The sequence below is a fragment of the Falco punctatus genome, assembly GCF_963210335.1.
Source record: "Falco punctatus genome assembly, chromosome: 7".
Lineage (NCBI taxonomy): Eukaryota > Metazoa > Chordata > Aves > Falconiformes > Falconidae > Falco > Falco punctatus.
The window spans coordinates 50,029,543-50,048,377 of NC_137587.1; the positions used below are offsets into that span (position 1 = coordinate 50,029,543).

Genomic DNA, 18,835 nt, shown 5'->3' on the forward strand with positions numbered 1-18,835 from the left:
ATAAAAGCAGTGAGTTGAAGACACTATATATAAACAACACAGCCGCTAAAGATACTAATAGGAAATATTTCATTTATTGTCTCCAAATTCTTTGTTCATCCCCCTCCCACCCTAGCCTTCCTAAATGACGTTAAGGCCTTTGTGAATTCTTCCATATGAACTATCCAAATCTTCAACTTTGTATTTAGAAATGAGATCATCTTAGTTTGGAGGACTTGTGACTCCTATTATCAAAACAAACTAATGAAACTGTCTAATTTGTAACATAATATCTTAATTTGCTGGAGTAATTTCTGCTTCTGTTAATTCATAAGAAAACAGCATTTTCTGTTTGTTTTTAAGGGTAGTTCTTCACCTAGATTTTCCAGTGAGATGAGCAACTGTCCTGTTAACAGCAAGCTTGTAGTCATCTTTTGCTTTAATTCCAACAGTAGCATTTCAACCAGTAAAGGAACTTCAGTTCAAAAATACATAGTACCTTGAATATACACCCATAACTGAAGTCCTGACAGTGTTTTTTAACGCTAGTTTTGTATAACAGTTTAAAAGAAAAAATTTAAAGGACTATTACTACAAGTACTATTCACTTCAGAAGTCCTGGGGTTGTCCCATTGTCAATCCTGAAAACATGTAACCTCACATACACTAAAAGCGATCCTTATGCAACTGAAAAACAGCCTTAGGATTTTCTGGCTTCTATTACAAAAAGAAAAAAAAAAAAAAAAAAAAAAAGAAGAAGTGTTAAATTACCTTGCAACAGTTACCAGAACCTTTAAGTTTCACAATGGTTCCCTTTGTGTGTTAATAGTAGGAAATTAAATTAAGGGAAAAATGGACCATGGAGCAAGTACTCAGAACAAAGATCACATTAAAAAAACAGAAAGCCAATTATCTACCATGCCCCTGCTCACATGGTGACAGTTATCTAATAACCAAAGACAGAACTAGGCTATAAAAGCAGGAGTTTTGTGCAAAGGAGAAGAACTGATATTTAAATTCACTCAAGGCCTAAGAGACTAAATGAAGCCGTAAGGAATGAATCTAGGTAAGTTTTATAACAAAGAGCATCATTTACTGGCAAAATTTAACAGATGTATCAGTAGGATGGTGTTGCAAAGCAGAATTGCCATCAGTTTTAGAGCGTCAGCCTTCTTTTGACACACTTGACTTCACTGCCATGTTTTAGAGATCGACACAAGGCATCCAGTTGCAGTCTTTTTACATATTTCTGAGTCATAAGCTAATAATATGTTACTACATTCACCCTTTAGTATCTCAACTTTCTTTACGGTTTAGCAAGATGTACTTTACCTCATCATTTAGAGTATGCTTTCCTACATCAGGAGTTCAGTCTTGTGTGACTAAGATTTTTTACTTACCTAAAGCCAAGAAATGGCATTATTAAGGAACCCAAACCCTCACCTCAAGCTATGCTTTTATGGGGCCTCCTGGTTGTGCCTCCAGCCGTACCGCTACACAGTTAAGCGCCATACAGTCTTTATAGTCACGTAGATTTGTTACACCCAATCCTTTTTCTAACCACAAAACCAAACCCTGAAGATCATACGTGGGCAGTAAAGCATCCCTCGTGACCTAATACAGATCTATTTCTAGGCTCTTCCTTAGAACCACTAATCCGTTCTTTACCAGATAGAAGGTAATTAGGGCATAGCAGCAAGCACTCAGCTGCAATAAAGCCTAAAAGAAGTAGGCTGCATTGTATCAACACTAGGTTACCTGATCAAATTTATACTTCAGACCTTTTACCACTGTCCACAGTACTTCAACACATAAAACTATTTACCTAAAAGGTAAATACAGCAAATCAAACAGGAGACTCTTGTCTCTTCAACTCTGTCCTTTTACACATGAATTAAAATGCCATAGCCACCAAGTGAAATTAAAGCCCACTAGAAATAAACTAGAAGATAATTTCAGAAAAGTAACAGATAGATTAAAGTTCAGACTGACTTTCTAATCAGGCACTCCTGCTCCCAGCCTGGCCTGCACCAGGTTCTCATACCTGGCTGCAGTGATGGAGTTGTCTATGCAGCTGACCTACACGAATACAACTTGCCTGAAATCCATGTAATTTCTATTTCTCATATGGTAACTCTCAGAAAAATCAATATACCCATTCCTTTGCTGAGCTAGTTTCAATACAGCCCTTATATGGAGCAAGTGGAACAGCCAACCACCTGTCTACCTAAAGCTGATCGGTGTTTTGTTACTCAAACAAATTTAAAGGACAAGTTTGTTATCTGTTGCCATTTGTAACCTTATTCCAAGGAATACATGGAGCTCTGGATCAGATTAACACAACCAAAAAACCACAAAAAGTAACAGCAGTGTAATTAAGGCTAAAACCTCTGTGATAACTAAACCTTCTGCTGTTAAACACAAATCCCTGTACAGCAAGCATCTTCTTGTGAGCAGTACGACACACTGTTAGTGGTCAAAGCTTTTGCCCTATATGCCTGGAAAGCTTAATTTCAGGTAGATCTGAAAAGTCAAGAAGTCCCACAGGAGTGATTTTGAGTTGTTCTTTCTAGTCATCCACCCCAAGAGCATTCTCACAGTTACACCACTCCTGTAAATTCTTGTATCAAGATGTGCATAACAAAAAGAATGTTTTAGAGGATATGCATCCTGACTTCCCTTTTCTCCATAAATACACTCTCTTATGTAATGACGTTATATGTAAAGCATGTATCTATGTATTCTTGTGTATATGTGCACACATATACACACGTATATACACACATATGACAACAGAATGCAGAAGGATAAGCAGAAAGCATTTGCTAAGAGAATTCTTCTAAAGTGTATTTTAAGGAGGGAAATCTGAAGCATTTTACCTGTTTTGTAACTCTGTGATCTATATATATCCCTGAGTTCTTTCATAAGTCGATCTGAAGCCTGAACTGACCCAGAGACTGCACCCTGAAACAAACAAAAAAAACTCCAAATAAGTGAAATGCAGTATTTACAAACAGCTTTATTTCCATTACAAAGTTACACTCACTAGAAGGTATTAGGAATATACTATTTTCTGCATTAGGATTAGTTTTTTTCAAAAGTTACACATTCTAGTGAGCCAAGACTACCCAAAATAAACAAGACACTCCTCCAAAGCAACACATTATAATACACTACTATATGGTATAAGTGATATAAGCTTTTAATCAAGGTACAACAGACATTTTTTTCTGTAAAGGCATTTAATCCCTTTGGCATTCTGATTTCCAAGATGGACACACAGTCTATTTCTGATAGAAAAATACTTCATTTTATATTCTGCTTTTATGTACTAGAAGGAAGAGTAAGACTAATCCTAAGAACAAGCTTCTGCACATAAGGTTTTACTGTTTTCTCAGAAGTATATTTTTATTTGGTTATGAAAAAAAGGTACAGGGGTTGGGAAGCATCCACTATAGAACAGCAGCTTCTGGATGAATTAAGACCAGTCAATATACTTAGAAAATGCAGAACAAAAGCAACACTATTATTTGCAATAGAGTGGGAAGAAAAAAAAATACCCTCAAATGCCTACACAGAGGAATACTAAGATAAGTAAACGACAAAATACCAATTTATTTTTTTATTATTATTATTTGCCATACTTTTTGTGGTTTATGCAACCTGGGCAGAAATCGCCTCTGTTCTTCTAGAGCTCAGTTCTGTATTACTCAGCATCTCAAAGTGATAGAAAACTTAGCATACGATTTCTGAACATGGTATTTCAGCCTGAGAGACAGTGCTTAAACAAAAACCAGAAGTGACATACATATAAAATATGACTGGCTCTAAAACCCACCAGTTATTGATGAAGCAAGGAACAGTTATCAAGTAACTGATGTCTACTTGTATCAACAGCTGCTGCACTACGTGTATTCTGCACACATCCCCAACGCTGACAGTTCTGTGACCTTGGCATTACATTTTGTCCCGATTTTCTGAGCTTTAAAGTAAGGACAGAACTTTTTCCTCTGACAGAATTAAAGTGCTTATTTAATGGCCACCAAAAACACCTACTACACTAACTCTCTCCAATTCAATGCCAAACCTAGCAGGAAAGATTCTGATACTAATCCTTAGGTGTTACATGATTAACCTGCTTATATATTCTACCCAAAACACCATTTTACATTTCTGGAAAACAGAGATATAAAAACTATCATTACAAGATTTAAAATATGGAAAAGGAATGAAGACTCCAAATGAGTTAAGGTAGTTATCACCCTGAACCTCAACCCCAAGAAACTTTGGCTTTCACTGGCAGTCCATTCCCCAAAGGAAGAATCTTTATTGCGGCCCATGCAGTTCTCTGCTGCTGCTTAGACTGCGGCCAGTCCCACTGAAATGCAGGCTAATACATGTGGCTCACAAACACGGTTTCAGGATAAGGAAGGAAAAAAAAAAACCCCAACAAAAACCAAACAAACAAACAAAAAAACCCACACACCACCAAACAGAAAAAGCCCCCACCTAGAATAAAGTTAATTCAGCCTCTCTATATGAAGTACTGAGGTATTAGCTTATGGGAATGTTTTTCCTACTACAGCTAACAATTCGAAGAGAGATTTGTTTCTCCAGTTTCCTTTCAGACAGTATGAACATCTACAAACAGATTTTTTTTGACAGAAGTGTCAGAAAAGTATTTCTGGAGGAATCTCAAGCAGCTGTGACCAGAGTCTAACACCTATCACCCCTGTTTGCCTGAAGTCAGCAGTGACAATATATGTTCTACAAGGTCTTAATTGTAGGATCAAGCTATTTCTTAATAAAGATCAAATATCAGTAAGTTACTTGATGCTAAAGCCTCCACATACTCCGTTGTCTTCGCTGTTCAGTAGCATCATATAATATGTTTAGCTTCACACTATAGTGTGCAGACTTAAGCTCTTCATTTTCATATTCCACTGGATTTAGTTATGCAGATTTCTGAAATTCCACTAGTTTTTATTTAGGGACTGGTATGAAGAATGAATTTGTAATTAAATATGCAAATAAAAGGCAGCTCCTTTTATCTGATTAAAACAAAAGCTACGTAAAGACAGGGCTCCAGACAAGTCACTTCTTACTTTACTGAAGCCCCTGTCTACAGAGCAGTATCAAAGAAGGGATTTCTCTTCCTTTAACAGCAAGCAAATTAAGTTTTATGAAAAGAACCTGGTTCTTTATATGTTATTTGCAGATTACTATTTATATGCACTACTTGCAGATTAGTTGGAAAAGAAAGCATTACATTTAACAAGATAACACAATAGAGTGTTAACCACCGTTCTCTGTACAATTGCTGTGCTTTTTCAGACCTGTACTGGGAGTATTAAGGTTGAGACTCATGGATGTGTTGAGTCCCCAGAAAAGAAACCTCCAAGAGAAGTGTCAGGATTTTGGCTTTCCTCTGTGCAGAGCTGTGCAATATCCTTGCCTCATTTGCCGTATTATTTACTGAAAGAAAGAATTCTCTTAGATTTTTCACAGAATATCAACCTCTATAGGCAATTTAAAACCAACTTTGATTCTCAAAGACATCCTGTGGAAAACTAGTTTCCTCATTGCATCTTTATTTCTATCAAATTAAGCTACTGAATTTCTGTACATAATGCTGGAAGGTGACCTCTGCCTATGAAAATTTAAGTATCTTCTGCGCTGTAGTAATTTAAGAAGCAAAACTTAACATACCCACATACTCCTGAGTGCCATTATAACTAACTGCTGATAAACAGAAGTGGTATTAAAAAAAAAAAAAGTTAGTTTTAGTATGTGTAAGCTAGCCTCAGTAGACTTTGTCTGTAACAGTGTTTTTCACCCTTTTTTCCTAGGTCTTTCTAGTTGGGTTGCCCACTCTAAATATCATTAGGCTTGCTACTCTAAGCAATCGATAGGCTGCAAACTAGTAATCTATGATCGAGAGAGAGAGGCTAGCAAGCTTAACTTAAGTAGTTCAGCACAGCAGCTTGCTTTACGTGCTCTGAACCACCCTTGGAGGAAGTCGAAGAGGGAGCCTGCAGAGATTAACTGCTACACCTCTTGGTAACTTGATGTCAAACACCACTGCTTTGAAACACAGCATCTTCATTCTGGTGTCACTTTTGGTTTTCATAACTACTGTTAAAGTGCAGTTAAGAAGAGTGTACTTACTACTTGTATCACACCACTGCATGATGTAGTACAGCAGTGAGTTCAGTTTTGACTGTAATGGTACTAAAATTAAAAAGTTCAACTTTCAGTACCTTGCTATACACAAATTATAATTTCAAAGACTGAATTCAGATATAAATAACTGAGTATCCTTCTGAAAAAGTGGGACTTACGACTCCAAGGGAGATAAAGCTCCCATTTCTCCAGAGATCAAGACTCACAGTTGCCTTAGAAATAACTGGTCAATCACAGGATCTGACAAGTATCGGTCATGTGGGGTTGACACAAAGAGCAGAAATGCAAAACCATTAGATATGTAAACTGAAGAAGTTAACCAAGGTGCCAGACAAGCCCCAAGTGACTTTTTTCTATTGAACAATCACACAGGCACAAAACATCTCACCCGATCATCCTCTCCTGTACAAGTTTACTTGTGGTTCTCCAGAGCCATGAGCAAGTAAACTGGAGAAATCCCTGCTACAGGAGGTAAACTTCTATGGGGACAACACGCCGACGGATGAGAGCTGCAAATAATGGAGGCACCTGGTGCATAAACTCCCAGAGCCAAAACGGTTGGGCATGAAAAATACTCATGAGATACATAACTACAAGTTTGTCCCATTCTCAAACTCCTCCCCCTAAGGACATGCTTCTGCCTTTGTCAGAAATGTGAAACTTTGGTCCAAGCCAGTGTATTTTTAAGAAGTGTTTCTATGCTTAATTAGCATTTTAGTGTGACTGTGTGACTTTATAGAAGAGTTAAGCAATTTTAAGAAAACTAGGACTTCAGAACTAAGCTTCTGCATTCACAGTCAGTAGGACACACCTAACGGTGCAGAAATCAGCACAGCACACACCACTACCCTAGCCGTCTGCTGCACTAAGTCTCCAGAGATAGGTTTTGCAGCCTCAGCTTTTCTCCTTTGGATGTTTTCTTCTTCCCTTCCATCCCTCAAGACACAACTCATTTAAGGAGCAGCCTGTGGTTATCTCAGGTACAGTTCACTGCACTTCTAAATGTAAAAACTGGGTTGTCTGTTTTCTATCTGATCAGAAAAATACTGTCAGGCATCAAAACAGTACAGTAAATTGCCTCACAATACATTTCAGATAATTCATCCACAAGACCAGGACTTACCTGCTAAAAAAAAAAAAAAAAACACCACCAAAAAAACTCACAAAAAAAGGAAACTCCTCCAAGATAATAAAGTGACATCTAAAGTGACCTAAAACCAAAGAGCTAAAGAATAAAACTGTGCTCTATTGTCACTGAACATTCTCAGCGTTTGTGCAGAAGTACACTCATTCCTGGAAGTTAAAGTAGATCCATATTTTTACTTCAAGGATTAGACTAAAAATGGAAATTACACCTTAGACTTCATAAAATCTGAAGATGAAAGGGAAGACATTTGAAACGTCTAAAGGAGAGTGCATAAACTCCTCAGTAGGAAATGGAAAAAGCTAATAGCATTATCTACATAAGAAAAGCATTAATCTCTAAAATGACTATGTGGGGAGAGACCTCTGAAAAGCAAGCAGCAGCAAGTTGTTAAATATTTGAAGTTAATGATTCCAGCTCAAAAACCTTTTCTCACTCCCAGTAAGCAAGCAGTTCTTTAAAGTTATTACAATGTTAAGAGGAGGATTAATTCTTGCTCCAAGTTACATACTGTACCGCAAGCCAAATTTATTTCCCAATGCTGAGATGAATAGGATTAGGTATACTACCAAGGAAGAGAACTCATTTACAAGATTAGTAGATGTATATTCTTAACTGGTATAACACTCAAACCCTAAAAAACTCCTACAGCAGAAGTCTTGAGCAGCAAGGCCAGTTAAGAATATGTGAGAACGGGACCGCACACGCTCCTTTCCTATGGAAAAAGCCTTTAGCATGAGCCATAACTCCAACCTGCGTTTCAGTCAAGGGGCGAAAGGATGACCCATGAATTTGGGTCAAAGAACACATAAAGAAACCAAAAAGTCTTTTTGTTGCATTGGGCACTAGTCAAAGCCCTACATTAGGCTCCACGTTCCCTCTTCCACCACCAAGCGTAGCAATGGCATGGCTTTATTCTGCTTCCCCCTGCTGAGAAACAAAGCACACCCAGAGAACGGTGTGGTTTGCGTGAAAACCACACTATGTTTAGCCACTCCGTTTTGGTTTGTGAAACTCATACGCTCCTTTAAGAAAAGCCACTGTGAAGAGCCGTGCCGATTTACGTTTTGCTTTATGTCAGGACAGTGAGCACACCTGCTATCTCGGAGAGTGTTTAACATGTCCTGCTCGTGTTTTGGCAGCATAAAGGGGCATTCAGGTGCTACTAGGTTAGATCCTTCCTAGGTCAGTAGTGCAGCTATAGTTTTCTGTTTTCTAGCACTTCGGAGTGCTCACAAGTCCTTTGAGAAATTATTTATGCAGCACAGCTATTTCTGGTGACCCACAAAACACACCACAGTTCCTCAGCAGCAGTTGAATACCCTGTTCCCTGCACTCAGCTGACCTTGTTTATGCACCAGCATCAACGACAGCGTCTTGGCATAGGAAACTGCTATTATGTAATTTGAATCTACTGTTGTCAAACAAAAAACCAGCAGTGTTCATTTCAGCTCCACTAGATGTGGAGGGAAAAAGAAAATGGGAAGGCAATATTTGCCAAATGGGAAAGAACAGATAGCAACAGAAAGTCTGCAGTTTTAAGAGGCTTTCCACACCAAGAATGTTGAGACTACAGAAACCTTTATTCAGTTCTACCAAATTTTTAGATAACAGTAAAGCAGACCATGCTCTTCAGACTGCAAGATCATTTTCTTTCTTTAACAATTTAGGCAGTCTTTACCATTAGGTCTGCATTATAAATGCAGAAATTATACAGAATCTCAACAGGCATCTTCCCAAACTGTGAACACACATTTACACTTAAACTAACCCAGTAAGTTACCATTGTGTTTAAGGTTAGTCAAGTCTTAAAACAGCAAAAGCAGTTTGGCACCTTATGTTTACCTGCTTTAAAATATTGAAATGCTGACCAGGTTTGGGGTTGGTTTGTTGTTGTTTGGTTTTGTTTTGTGTTGTTTGTTGGGTTTTTGTTTGTTTTTGTTTGGTTGGTTTTTCTGGGGGGGGTGGGGTGGGTTTGTTGTTTTTTTTTTACCCTGATTGAGTGATCAATTGAGTGATCACCGTGTACACTTTCCTTCAGACAACCCGATAGGTAAATATTGAATTCACACGCAAATCAAAGAGCAGTCTCCTCTAGCCAGCTACTTCATGCTGCATATTTCAGCAGAACGTAAGTCTAAGGTATTTTTTATTTTTGACAGGGTTGCACTCAAGTCATTAGAACAGCACATGGACAGGAGTAGAAGCCTTGTAGCTGAGGAACCCCAACAGAAACATTATTGGTTTATTTCCTTTGTAAAGCAGATGGCTACAAACCAAAACTCTTTTCCATGTTAAATTGTCAGTAACTAAGAGAATGAAGGTTTTTTCTAAATGAAAGTTATTTAGGGGCAGTAATTCATGACAAGAAACAGTCAAGATTCTAACTGAAGGAGTCTTTTCCCTAAATTCTTATGGAAACTAGATCTATCAGCAGTGCATCCAGTATTAAAAATGGATTGGCTTGGCTAGTGGCAAGCACTTTGAACGCATATAGTTCTCACTACAAATCAAGAGGTTTGAAACAGCAATGCTCTTGAATCTAATATATTTTTAAAGTGCAATTTAAGCTTTTTATAAAATATTAACTGGAAAAATCATCAAGTGTAAGAACTGGAACAAAGCTGGTTCCTTGGGCAAAAATCCAGATGTTCCCTACATATCAATCCTAAATCATCTTCCCTCCTTAAATACTCACAGGTCCTGTTCCCTGTACCTAACTACTGCTCGCATCCTCAACTATTAGCTTAATGAGAAATAATACATCATGTGTCTGTACATGACCTACATGTTTGCTGACTTGCCAAACAATATGTAAGAACTTAGGAGCTCACACAGTAGCAAGCACCAGTTCAAGCATCTTCTTTAGAACTTTTACCGATGGTTGAAATTAGTCATGAACAGGAGTGTCGAATTTCACGTATTACACTCTGTAAGCCTTCGTGAAATAAAAGTTTTTGTTTCTTTGGAAGTCAGGCTAAATAAAATTAAGGTTGTATGACATCATCATTCCCTTCTACATGCACCTTCGAGAAGTAGAAGGTTCTCTGGAACTTGGCACTTGTGACAAAACATTTCTAAGCCTCTGAAGAACAAAGAAGTTTGGGTTTGTTTGTGGTGTTTTTTTTTTTGTTTTTTTTTTTTTTTTTTTTTTTTTTTTTTTTTTTTTTTTTTTTTACACAACTGCCCACTGGCAGAATCACTCAGAAAACTCTGATAATAAAGCTGCAGAGCTGCTGAAGGCCCCTTGCTTTTCAGCTGGCAAAAACCCACCCTTCAGTAATTTGCACAGTACATAGATATTACTGAAAAACAAATGCATGCATAAAATGGATCTAAAGCATGAATTCCTGGGTTTGACAAGTATGCTAAGTCACCCATAACTTTTAACGCAGTCAGTTTTATATATGGCTTTATTTGTTATTTTAAATATTTAAGGGCTCAGCAACAAAAGTCATGCTTACAGCTTAGATGTTTTATGCTGATTCTGCAAGGAGGACTAATGCTCGTAACAAAGGCATCAAGCAAGAGAGAGACACAACCAAACAGACACCTTCGAGATTAGATGAGCAGTTAAAGATCATTAACAAGTGTGAAACCTGGATTTACATGTAGGAGTTGACCCTAGTGAAAACCTAGAAGACGGTTCTTCATCCAAAATGCCAAGAATACCCCAGCCCAGTTTTGTCAAAATAAATTATGATAGCATTCTCCCAGGCTGAATGAGTGTGCTCTGAAGTAGCTTTTGTGCCTCTGTGGAATGTGGACTGACAACTACCTTCCTCGCCAAAGATTTTGATGGAACATAAGTTCATTTATTAAGTGGCCTTGGCATCTTAGCTGACCTATTCAAACATCTCCAAAAAGAGCTATTTAGGTCCCATAACTTGATATGTTTGCCCTATACATGCTGGAAGTCAGCTACAGGTTAGTTCATGTCTAGGTGCATAGCAGTAAACTTTACTTGCTGAAAACATTTCCATCTTAAAACCAGAAGTATTGCAAGGAAAAAACATAAACCACTAACTCACATTTAAGTGATCTTGCCTTTGATTTTTTCTGATTTTTTCTAAGATTGCAAGGTTCTCTTTTTCAATGCCTTCATCCTCAGATTTCTTCCCATCGACTGGTTCCTCCTCCTTCATATCATAGTGATCCAGATCTTCAATGTCCTACAGGATAGGGGAAAATTCACCGTAAATAACTTAACTATGCTCTTCATTCAATGAAACCCTCTCCAAGGGCATTTAGGGATACAGTCACATACTGCACAGTACTATCTATTAGTGATTGTTGGTTGCTATTTCTATTTTGCTTACAATTTCACTCCCTTAGGCAACAGTATTCACTGGAAGTGTAGGGAGCCTTCACAGTACAGATGAGACCCAAATTTATGTGTTTCTGGTCACATAAACAGGCACAATAAAACCTCTGCAAGATGTTAATATTGTAGTGAATTAGCCCGTTAAAGTAGAAGAAAGGAAGTTAAGGCATTTTGAACAGGGTTTGAGAATCCAAAAGGACCCTAAGTTAGAGTGTCTCCAAGATGTTTCTGAAAACAGACTTTTTTTTTTTCAATTAGAATCCTAGCTATATTACACTTCTGACAAACAATGATTAACATATCTGGCAGGGCTACAGCAACCCTTCAAGAAAGTTAAGTATTGGAAAGCTACCTTTATTTAAAGTGAACACTTCAGCAGAAGATTAGATGCAGCAATTTTGGAATTACGGTAAAAGACGAAATTATGTGGTCAAGTATTCTAATCACACAAACCAGCAGTTTGGTTCCAAGTTCTAGACTAAGACTGAAAAACCTTCCACTCTGTATTCTGAGATGGGGTTATTCTGCTGCAAAGGAGCACTCTGAACTTAAGACCAACTGCCTGCAAGGTGATTCAAGTGCCATTTGTGGAGAGAAGGGGAAGAATGTAAGTGCCTTGAGATGAAAAAAGAAGGGCTACAGCAACCACACCAGCAAGCTACGTGTACGTAACTATCGGATATGCTCCAATATGCAGCGCTCCACCACACCTGTGGCCACTCTTTATGCACTGTCTGTTTGCATGGCAGGAAAACCTGTCCATAAATGCATATTCAAGGATGTCTTATGTAGTAAGAAATGCACCTAATCTTTGCCTTTAGCAACACTTTCCTCCAACTGTAACAGATTTTAGACAGAGTATTCCTTAAAATGCTCAGGTTTCTCAAAATAACACTATAGCTCTAGGAACAATAAGCTGCTTTTCAATTTAGTAATTGGACTAGATTAAAAGTTGAAGATAACAGTGCCACACACACTACCACCTGACAGCTTATAAATAGTGATAGACGTGACTTTTTTTTTGTGCAAAGTAACCCGAACAGAGTGCAAAAGGCTTCTTACAAGTCTGCAAGCAACAAGAGCCTTGTGGCAGGACATGGGACTGTACACACTACCTTTGCAGAAACCCTGGCTCCAAGAAATGTGGTCTAGATCAGGCTAAATATGGTGTAAGAGAGGCTGTTTCAAATTAATTCCAGAACACTGCTAACATTTAAATGTTTTCTAAAGGAAGACCTTTTATTCAGAGAAAAAGTTGCTCATTCTTACTACACACCTCGTTCATTTAAAATCTAAATCTGAAGTAGTCAGAATAGTTCTTCTACAATAAGACTATTTATAGTGGTTTGAAAAGCAAGCACCTTGGAGCTATTCTTATATATTTTAGAAGTAATGAAAAGGGGTGGTTCTCACACAGTAAAGAGCTCATTAAAAGGAGCACCATGTTGCCAGACAGTGACATAAGCCCCTTAATGTTTAGCACACCTGTTTTGGATGTCCTTCCATTTCCTTCAGTGTATTATAGTTAAAAGCTAGCTCACCTGTTTAATGAATCAGAAAATTGTTTACTCTTAGCCAGCCTGCTTCAACTTGGGAAACACTTTCAACTGTATCACAGCCAGTTCATAGGCCACTTGAAATAGCAGTTAACAATGCAAACTTACTGATTTGGCACACAATGTTATGTATTGTTTGACTAAAGCACAAACAGATGTCCAATTCTCTGAATCCAAGTACCTCACAGCTGAGATCTAGGTTTAAGAAGAAAATTTCACTAGTTTTGTGGTTGAAGTGAAAGCTGACATCAAGGTAAACATCCAAATTTTTAATCATCTTTTCTGTTGAACTCTACGGAGATTACATTTTACAGTCTGGCTTAATAATTAGCCAGCCACTGCAGAGCAAAATGCCACAAGTCTATTAGATTAGGACAATCTTACATATACACATACTTCACCCATATCTTCTTCTTCCTCCTCCTCTGACGTAACTTCTTCTGTTGTTCCATTCTGTAATACAACAATGAGGTTTCTGCATAAATCCTTTCTTTAAAAAACAGGAAGTCTACTATCAACAAGAAAGCAGTATATACAAAAGTTACATTTAGCAAGGTCTGCACATGACTGAAGTTTAATGTGAAAGATACACAAAGATGCTTTCCTATAGTATGACAGCAAAGAGATTTTTGCATGAAGCAAAGATAAACAGAATGTCACAATTAATTTCACATTAAGTTCTACATGGAAACTTCAGATTCAAATAATAAACACGCTATTCTGATACAGTGACAAATGCAACAAGCTAGTCAAGCGGGTTGTAACTCATGATCTTTTAACCGTGAAATCAGATCATGGCTCTGACTAGAATCCATATACATGCTAGACCTCTAACAAGAAAAAGCTCAAGCTTTAGACCCCCAAAACTTGATGGATTTTTGTATCACTACCTAGAACTTCTATGCAACAATTACTATCATCATAGAGGCACTGTTATTAGATTATTTGATAAAATACCAACACCACATATAGAGTTCATTTTTCCTGGCTTTCCATTTCAGGCTGCAACTTCAAGCTCAGGGAGTTTGAGCTGCAGAAATACTCAGGATCATTCTGATATGCTTGTCCTCTGCTTTGTCACTCATCCTTTGGTAAAGGAGGAATGTCACTGCTGTGAACAACACAGGGGACTAGATGGATGTCTGGTTTGACTCACTACAGCCACTCTTACTTAACTTGAAAATCAGCTGGCATTTCTAGCGAAGAAACCTTTCATGAGTTTGTTTCTGAGTTTCAGAGCATAAGCAAAATTCTTCAACGAAGCCACTTCCTGATATTACAAGCCTATTGCCTTACAGTTGCACTGCTATGTGGGTGGCTGAGAGAAAAATCCTATAGGCTTACAATTTGGCACATGACCAAAATTAAGCAAGTTATTTGTCATTACTATAGTACTGTCACCACAGGAAAACCATCTGTTATGCTACAGGAATTTTCAGAACTCGTGTCATCTGAACAAGTATAAGCAAAAGACGACATCATAATCTTATTAAAAATACCAAAAAAAGGAACAGTTACTGTCTATTACCAGTTCTGTTTTCAGCACAATACAAAACATTTTGGTTAACCAGAACATTTCCCAGCCCTTCGCAACTCTTAATTTGCCAAATGCACAAAAAGTAAACATAGCACCTCAGACACTCCCTACCCAAAGTAGCATATGGCCTTGATATCCCATGTCTCCGCAAGGGATTGAAGAGGAAGGAAAACATCAATAGTAGTTCATCCAAGTGCACACTGTAAAACATATACTCTTCAAGAAAAAGCAAACAGTGTTTAATCACATTTATGTTTCAGAAGAAAGTAAATTTGGAAAGCACTAGGAATGCACAGCAATTGGCTTGAACAGTATTTAGGAGGGAATTAAACCAACAGCACTGGTATCACATACACACCTTTCAATGAGACAGAAACTCCAAAGCAAATTGTGTAATATTACCACACCATTATTAAATGGAATCTGCAAACAAAATTCAGATTGAGGACACCATAAACCAACAGTGCTTCACATCTCAGTTCTGGCTCACACAAGGTTTAATTGTTCCCATGATCTTGTTTCTTGCAGTTGAAAAAACAAATCCTTCATTACCATAAGGAGCCACAGCTTTTTAATTTACCTGTCCAGCTGGTAATGGCTGATCTAGCATTTCAACATCTGGATGCTGAGGAAGATTATATAATCTGCAGAGGTCACATATTAATCGCTTCAGCTGTTGAAGAAGCTATAAAAAAGAAAACATGGAAACATCTATTTAAATCAAAGCACAGAACAATATATTTTGAGTTTTCTTCATGTGTTGATACTGAACTTGCAGTCAGTGCACAGCATTTAAATCTGCATGCACCAGAATAAAGTTTTAAGACCCCTCTTTTTCCCTGTAGTCATTGTAATAAAATCCCCACAAAGGGAAACCAAGGACACAGCAAGTTAAAGATGGCTCCTGTTCATTTCGTCATGTCAAGTGAAAAAGTGAGCAAAAGAACAATCTGCTCTGACAGCATCATCCATTCCAGGCAGAGTTGTCTCAGCCACAAGTCACTAGGGAATAATCAAACAGTCATATTCCACGAGACAAGATGGCCCGTTCCAGTTTCCTAGGTTAAAGAACCACATCTTCAGAAAAACCGAGGAACAGCCTGATTTTCTACATCCCAAATCCCTTTCTAGGGCACACCAGTGAGGCACCAGAAGCAACACACATACTGTACAAGGCGTTTAAGCAGCCAGCCTTTGAGCGAGACCCAGGCAGCCTGCTTGCTCTACCTTGTATCAGGCCGAGGCACAATCTGTTACCATCACTGACTTCTGTTCCCAGCCTTCAGTGTTACACTGACTGCGTGCGTTCTGTTAATTGCAAAATAGGGAACACCTTTCACTCACTGTAATGCTACCCAGAAAACAAATTTAGTTCTGCAGAAACAGAGGAACATTGTTTGCTTCTTGATCACCACACTAATTAAGTGGATTTCCATAGCTGTTAACTTTCTTAGGCAACCTCAGATTCCTAGTTAAGGCCATGACCATAAAAGACTGTTCTACTGCGTGTCCTAGCTTCCCAAGGTCTTCACATAGTTATGTCAAAAAAACAAAGAAGGGACTGCAGAATACATGTGCAAAAAGGACAACACTTTGTTATTTGCACAACAGTACCCTAAGTGAAGCTGTTACAAATTATATATACATTTATGGACTTTTCTTCCAGATACTAAAGGGAGTTTGCCTTGCCACTTGTGCAAGGCAGCGTGCAAGACAACCATTTCGGTACACATACCCTTTGGCACTATTAGTAGTTACACTCAGAGCAGCAGCCTCCACTCCACTTTGAGTATCTCTCCAAAAAGGAGGGAGATTGAGGCAACGTGGCCTCACCCAAGGTACAGCATAGACTGCATTATCCTGAAAGGATACCTCTACAACACTATTTGGTGTCTGTACACTGGATTTCTTAAAACATACAATAAATTAAGGCACCTAAGAAAAAAAAAATCTCATCATTCCAAAATATTCTACGTGTCTAAAGCCTGCTATTGGCCAGTTTAAATGCTCTTACCTTACCCTATTGCAAGTGAAAATTCAGCCTCTTCAAGGTTAAGAACTCATTTCCAAGCCCAAACTGCTAGCAGTGACAAGCAAACGTTGTCCTTATGCTGTCTGAAAGCTTCAGTGCTTTTCCCTTCTCCAGTAGAACTCAAATAATATTCCTATTAAACAGGTACGTTATTTATTGGAGTCCATGAACAGACATACCTGCCTGCCTTGCAAGAATTACGATTGTCTCTATCACACAATGTTTGTGTTCCCATATCATTAGTGACAGTCATCCTTAGCTCAAAAGTAAAGCAGATGACACTAAAAGGATTGGTATATCAGCAACACATTTCTTGTGGGTATATACGTAAGATGTGATAGTTTATGCTGCCAGAAGCTTTCTGTAACCATCACATTTCTCATCAGTGTTAAGACTCTACACCAGTTTGAAACTTTCTGGGTGCCTGAAACATCAGGATATCTTTGAGCAGTCATAAAGTGGGCTGATCAATCAAAAAGTCAGTTGGCAGATAGAATCACAGGTCTCAGAACTACTAGTCTCGGTATGTGTAAGATGCCTAAAGATGCACTGCTACACTTTTTGTTGAGAAAATTTTCCTCTGCACAAACAACACTGCCTCATGCAGAGTTGGAGCATAAACTATAAAATTCTAGGAACTGTAATTTTTCTCGTGTATCTATGTAAAGCTAGGCAAGTCATTAATTTGTTTGTATCTGTTGTGAAGCATACAAAAAACGCCTAAATGGTGGGGAAAGAATACCACCACCGGCATTTAGCTGGTCCAAAGCTTGAAAAAGCAAGTGAACACAATATTAAATGCGTCTTTACAGAAAGGCACTAAGGGCTGGGAAAAGAGTTAAGAACCACTTCCTGCCCTGCTTCCTCCACTCCCCATCCTCTTCACGGGATGTCCTGTCACCTGAATTGAAATTCAGAAGGAACCTGTGCAGCCAGGACCTACATTGTAAGCCTGTCTCACTTCCCTCTGAAGACAGTACTGCTGCAAGGTATGCAGACACTCTCAAAGCAACCAGCTGCTGGCACGACCTGGACCCAAGTACACAGCGGCTGTGCCTGAAGAGGGGTCTCCCTGTCTTCACCAGCACGTTTTCACCTTCTTATTTGCACTGGCAAGAGAGATCACACAACCACGTCACAGCTTACAAACTTCACGACAGATCAATTCCTGACGTGCTTCAGCACATCGGCACCGGTTTCGCTGTACAGGGCGAGGCAGGACCATGCAGCTGAGAGCAGGGACACCCTCCCATGGCAGCAGCCTACACTTCAGGGTTAGGTTAATGCAAAGGTGAAACTGCATTGTTATAGCTAAGTTGTTTTACTCAACATCTGTTTCTACGACCTGCAAAGGTGGTGGCAGAGCGAGAAGCTGATCCCATCTCTACAACCCTTCTTCCTTACTCCTGTTTTTCCTCCACAGGAATTCATTTCATATCCTTGATACCTCTGCCATGGATGACCATCATCATTATCCCTTATGCTCTGTTCATACGTATGAAAAATCATAGGATAATGCAGGCTGAAAGACATGCCTGGAAGCCACCTGATCCAACCCCCTGCTCTAAGCAGGGTCTAGCATCATTTGGTATGTGTTAATGGTACAGGAACAGACTGTATCAAAAAAGGATAGCAGATTTCTGCCATGTATTAATAATTTACATGTATTTCCAGGCTAACTTCACGTGCTTGGCTAATGTAAAATACACTTTACACACACTTTAGGGCTACTGAGAAAAGCAGGCTACCAGTACATCAATAGTTTCCCTGGAATACAAACTGCCTAAAGCAGAAACTAAACAGCAACTGGAATGAATAATTCACAGGGTATTAAAGGAACAATGTAAACTGCCAGTGACAAAATATAATGACAAATTTATATATTAATGATATTGATTATAATTAACATGAAAATAACAGCAAAATATTAAAATATTATATATACATCTATAACTTTTAATGCTTCAGGAGTTCTGAAAAGTTGGGATAGTTATGGAAACCATAATGCTGTTATTGAACACAAAAGCACCTCTCAATTTTTTTTTCCTGTGTTAACATCTTACAAATCTGAAAACAGTTT

The 18,835-nt window shown here is 38.4% G+C and overlaps 1 protein-coding gene across 2 annotated transcripts in view; it reads right to left on the bottom strand.

Annotated features, from left to right (window-relative positions):
• The window catches only part of UBE2Q2 (ubiquitin conjugating enzyme E2 Q2), a 52,489-nt gene that overhangs the window by 12,454 nt on the left and 21,200 nt on the right, over window positions 1–18,835 (bottom strand). The window contains exons 3-7 of one of the 2 annotated variants that reach the window (XM_080396863.1): window positions 15,304–15,408; window positions 13,583–13,639; window positions 13,295–13,381; window positions 11,338–11,478; window positions 2,859–2,943 (exon numbers count right to left, since the gene is read on the bottom strand). In XM_080396863.1, coding sequence (XP_080252989.1) covers window positions 2,859–2,943; window positions 11,338–11,478; window positions 13,295–13,381; window positions 13,583–13,639; window positions 15,304–15,408 — 475 coding nt within the window. The remainder of the gene's footprint in view (window positions 1–2,858; window positions 2,944–11,337; window positions 11,479–13,294; window positions 13,382–13,582; window positions 13,640–15,303; window positions 15,409–18,835) is intronic. The other variant, XM_080396862.1, reaches the window with a different exon arrangement.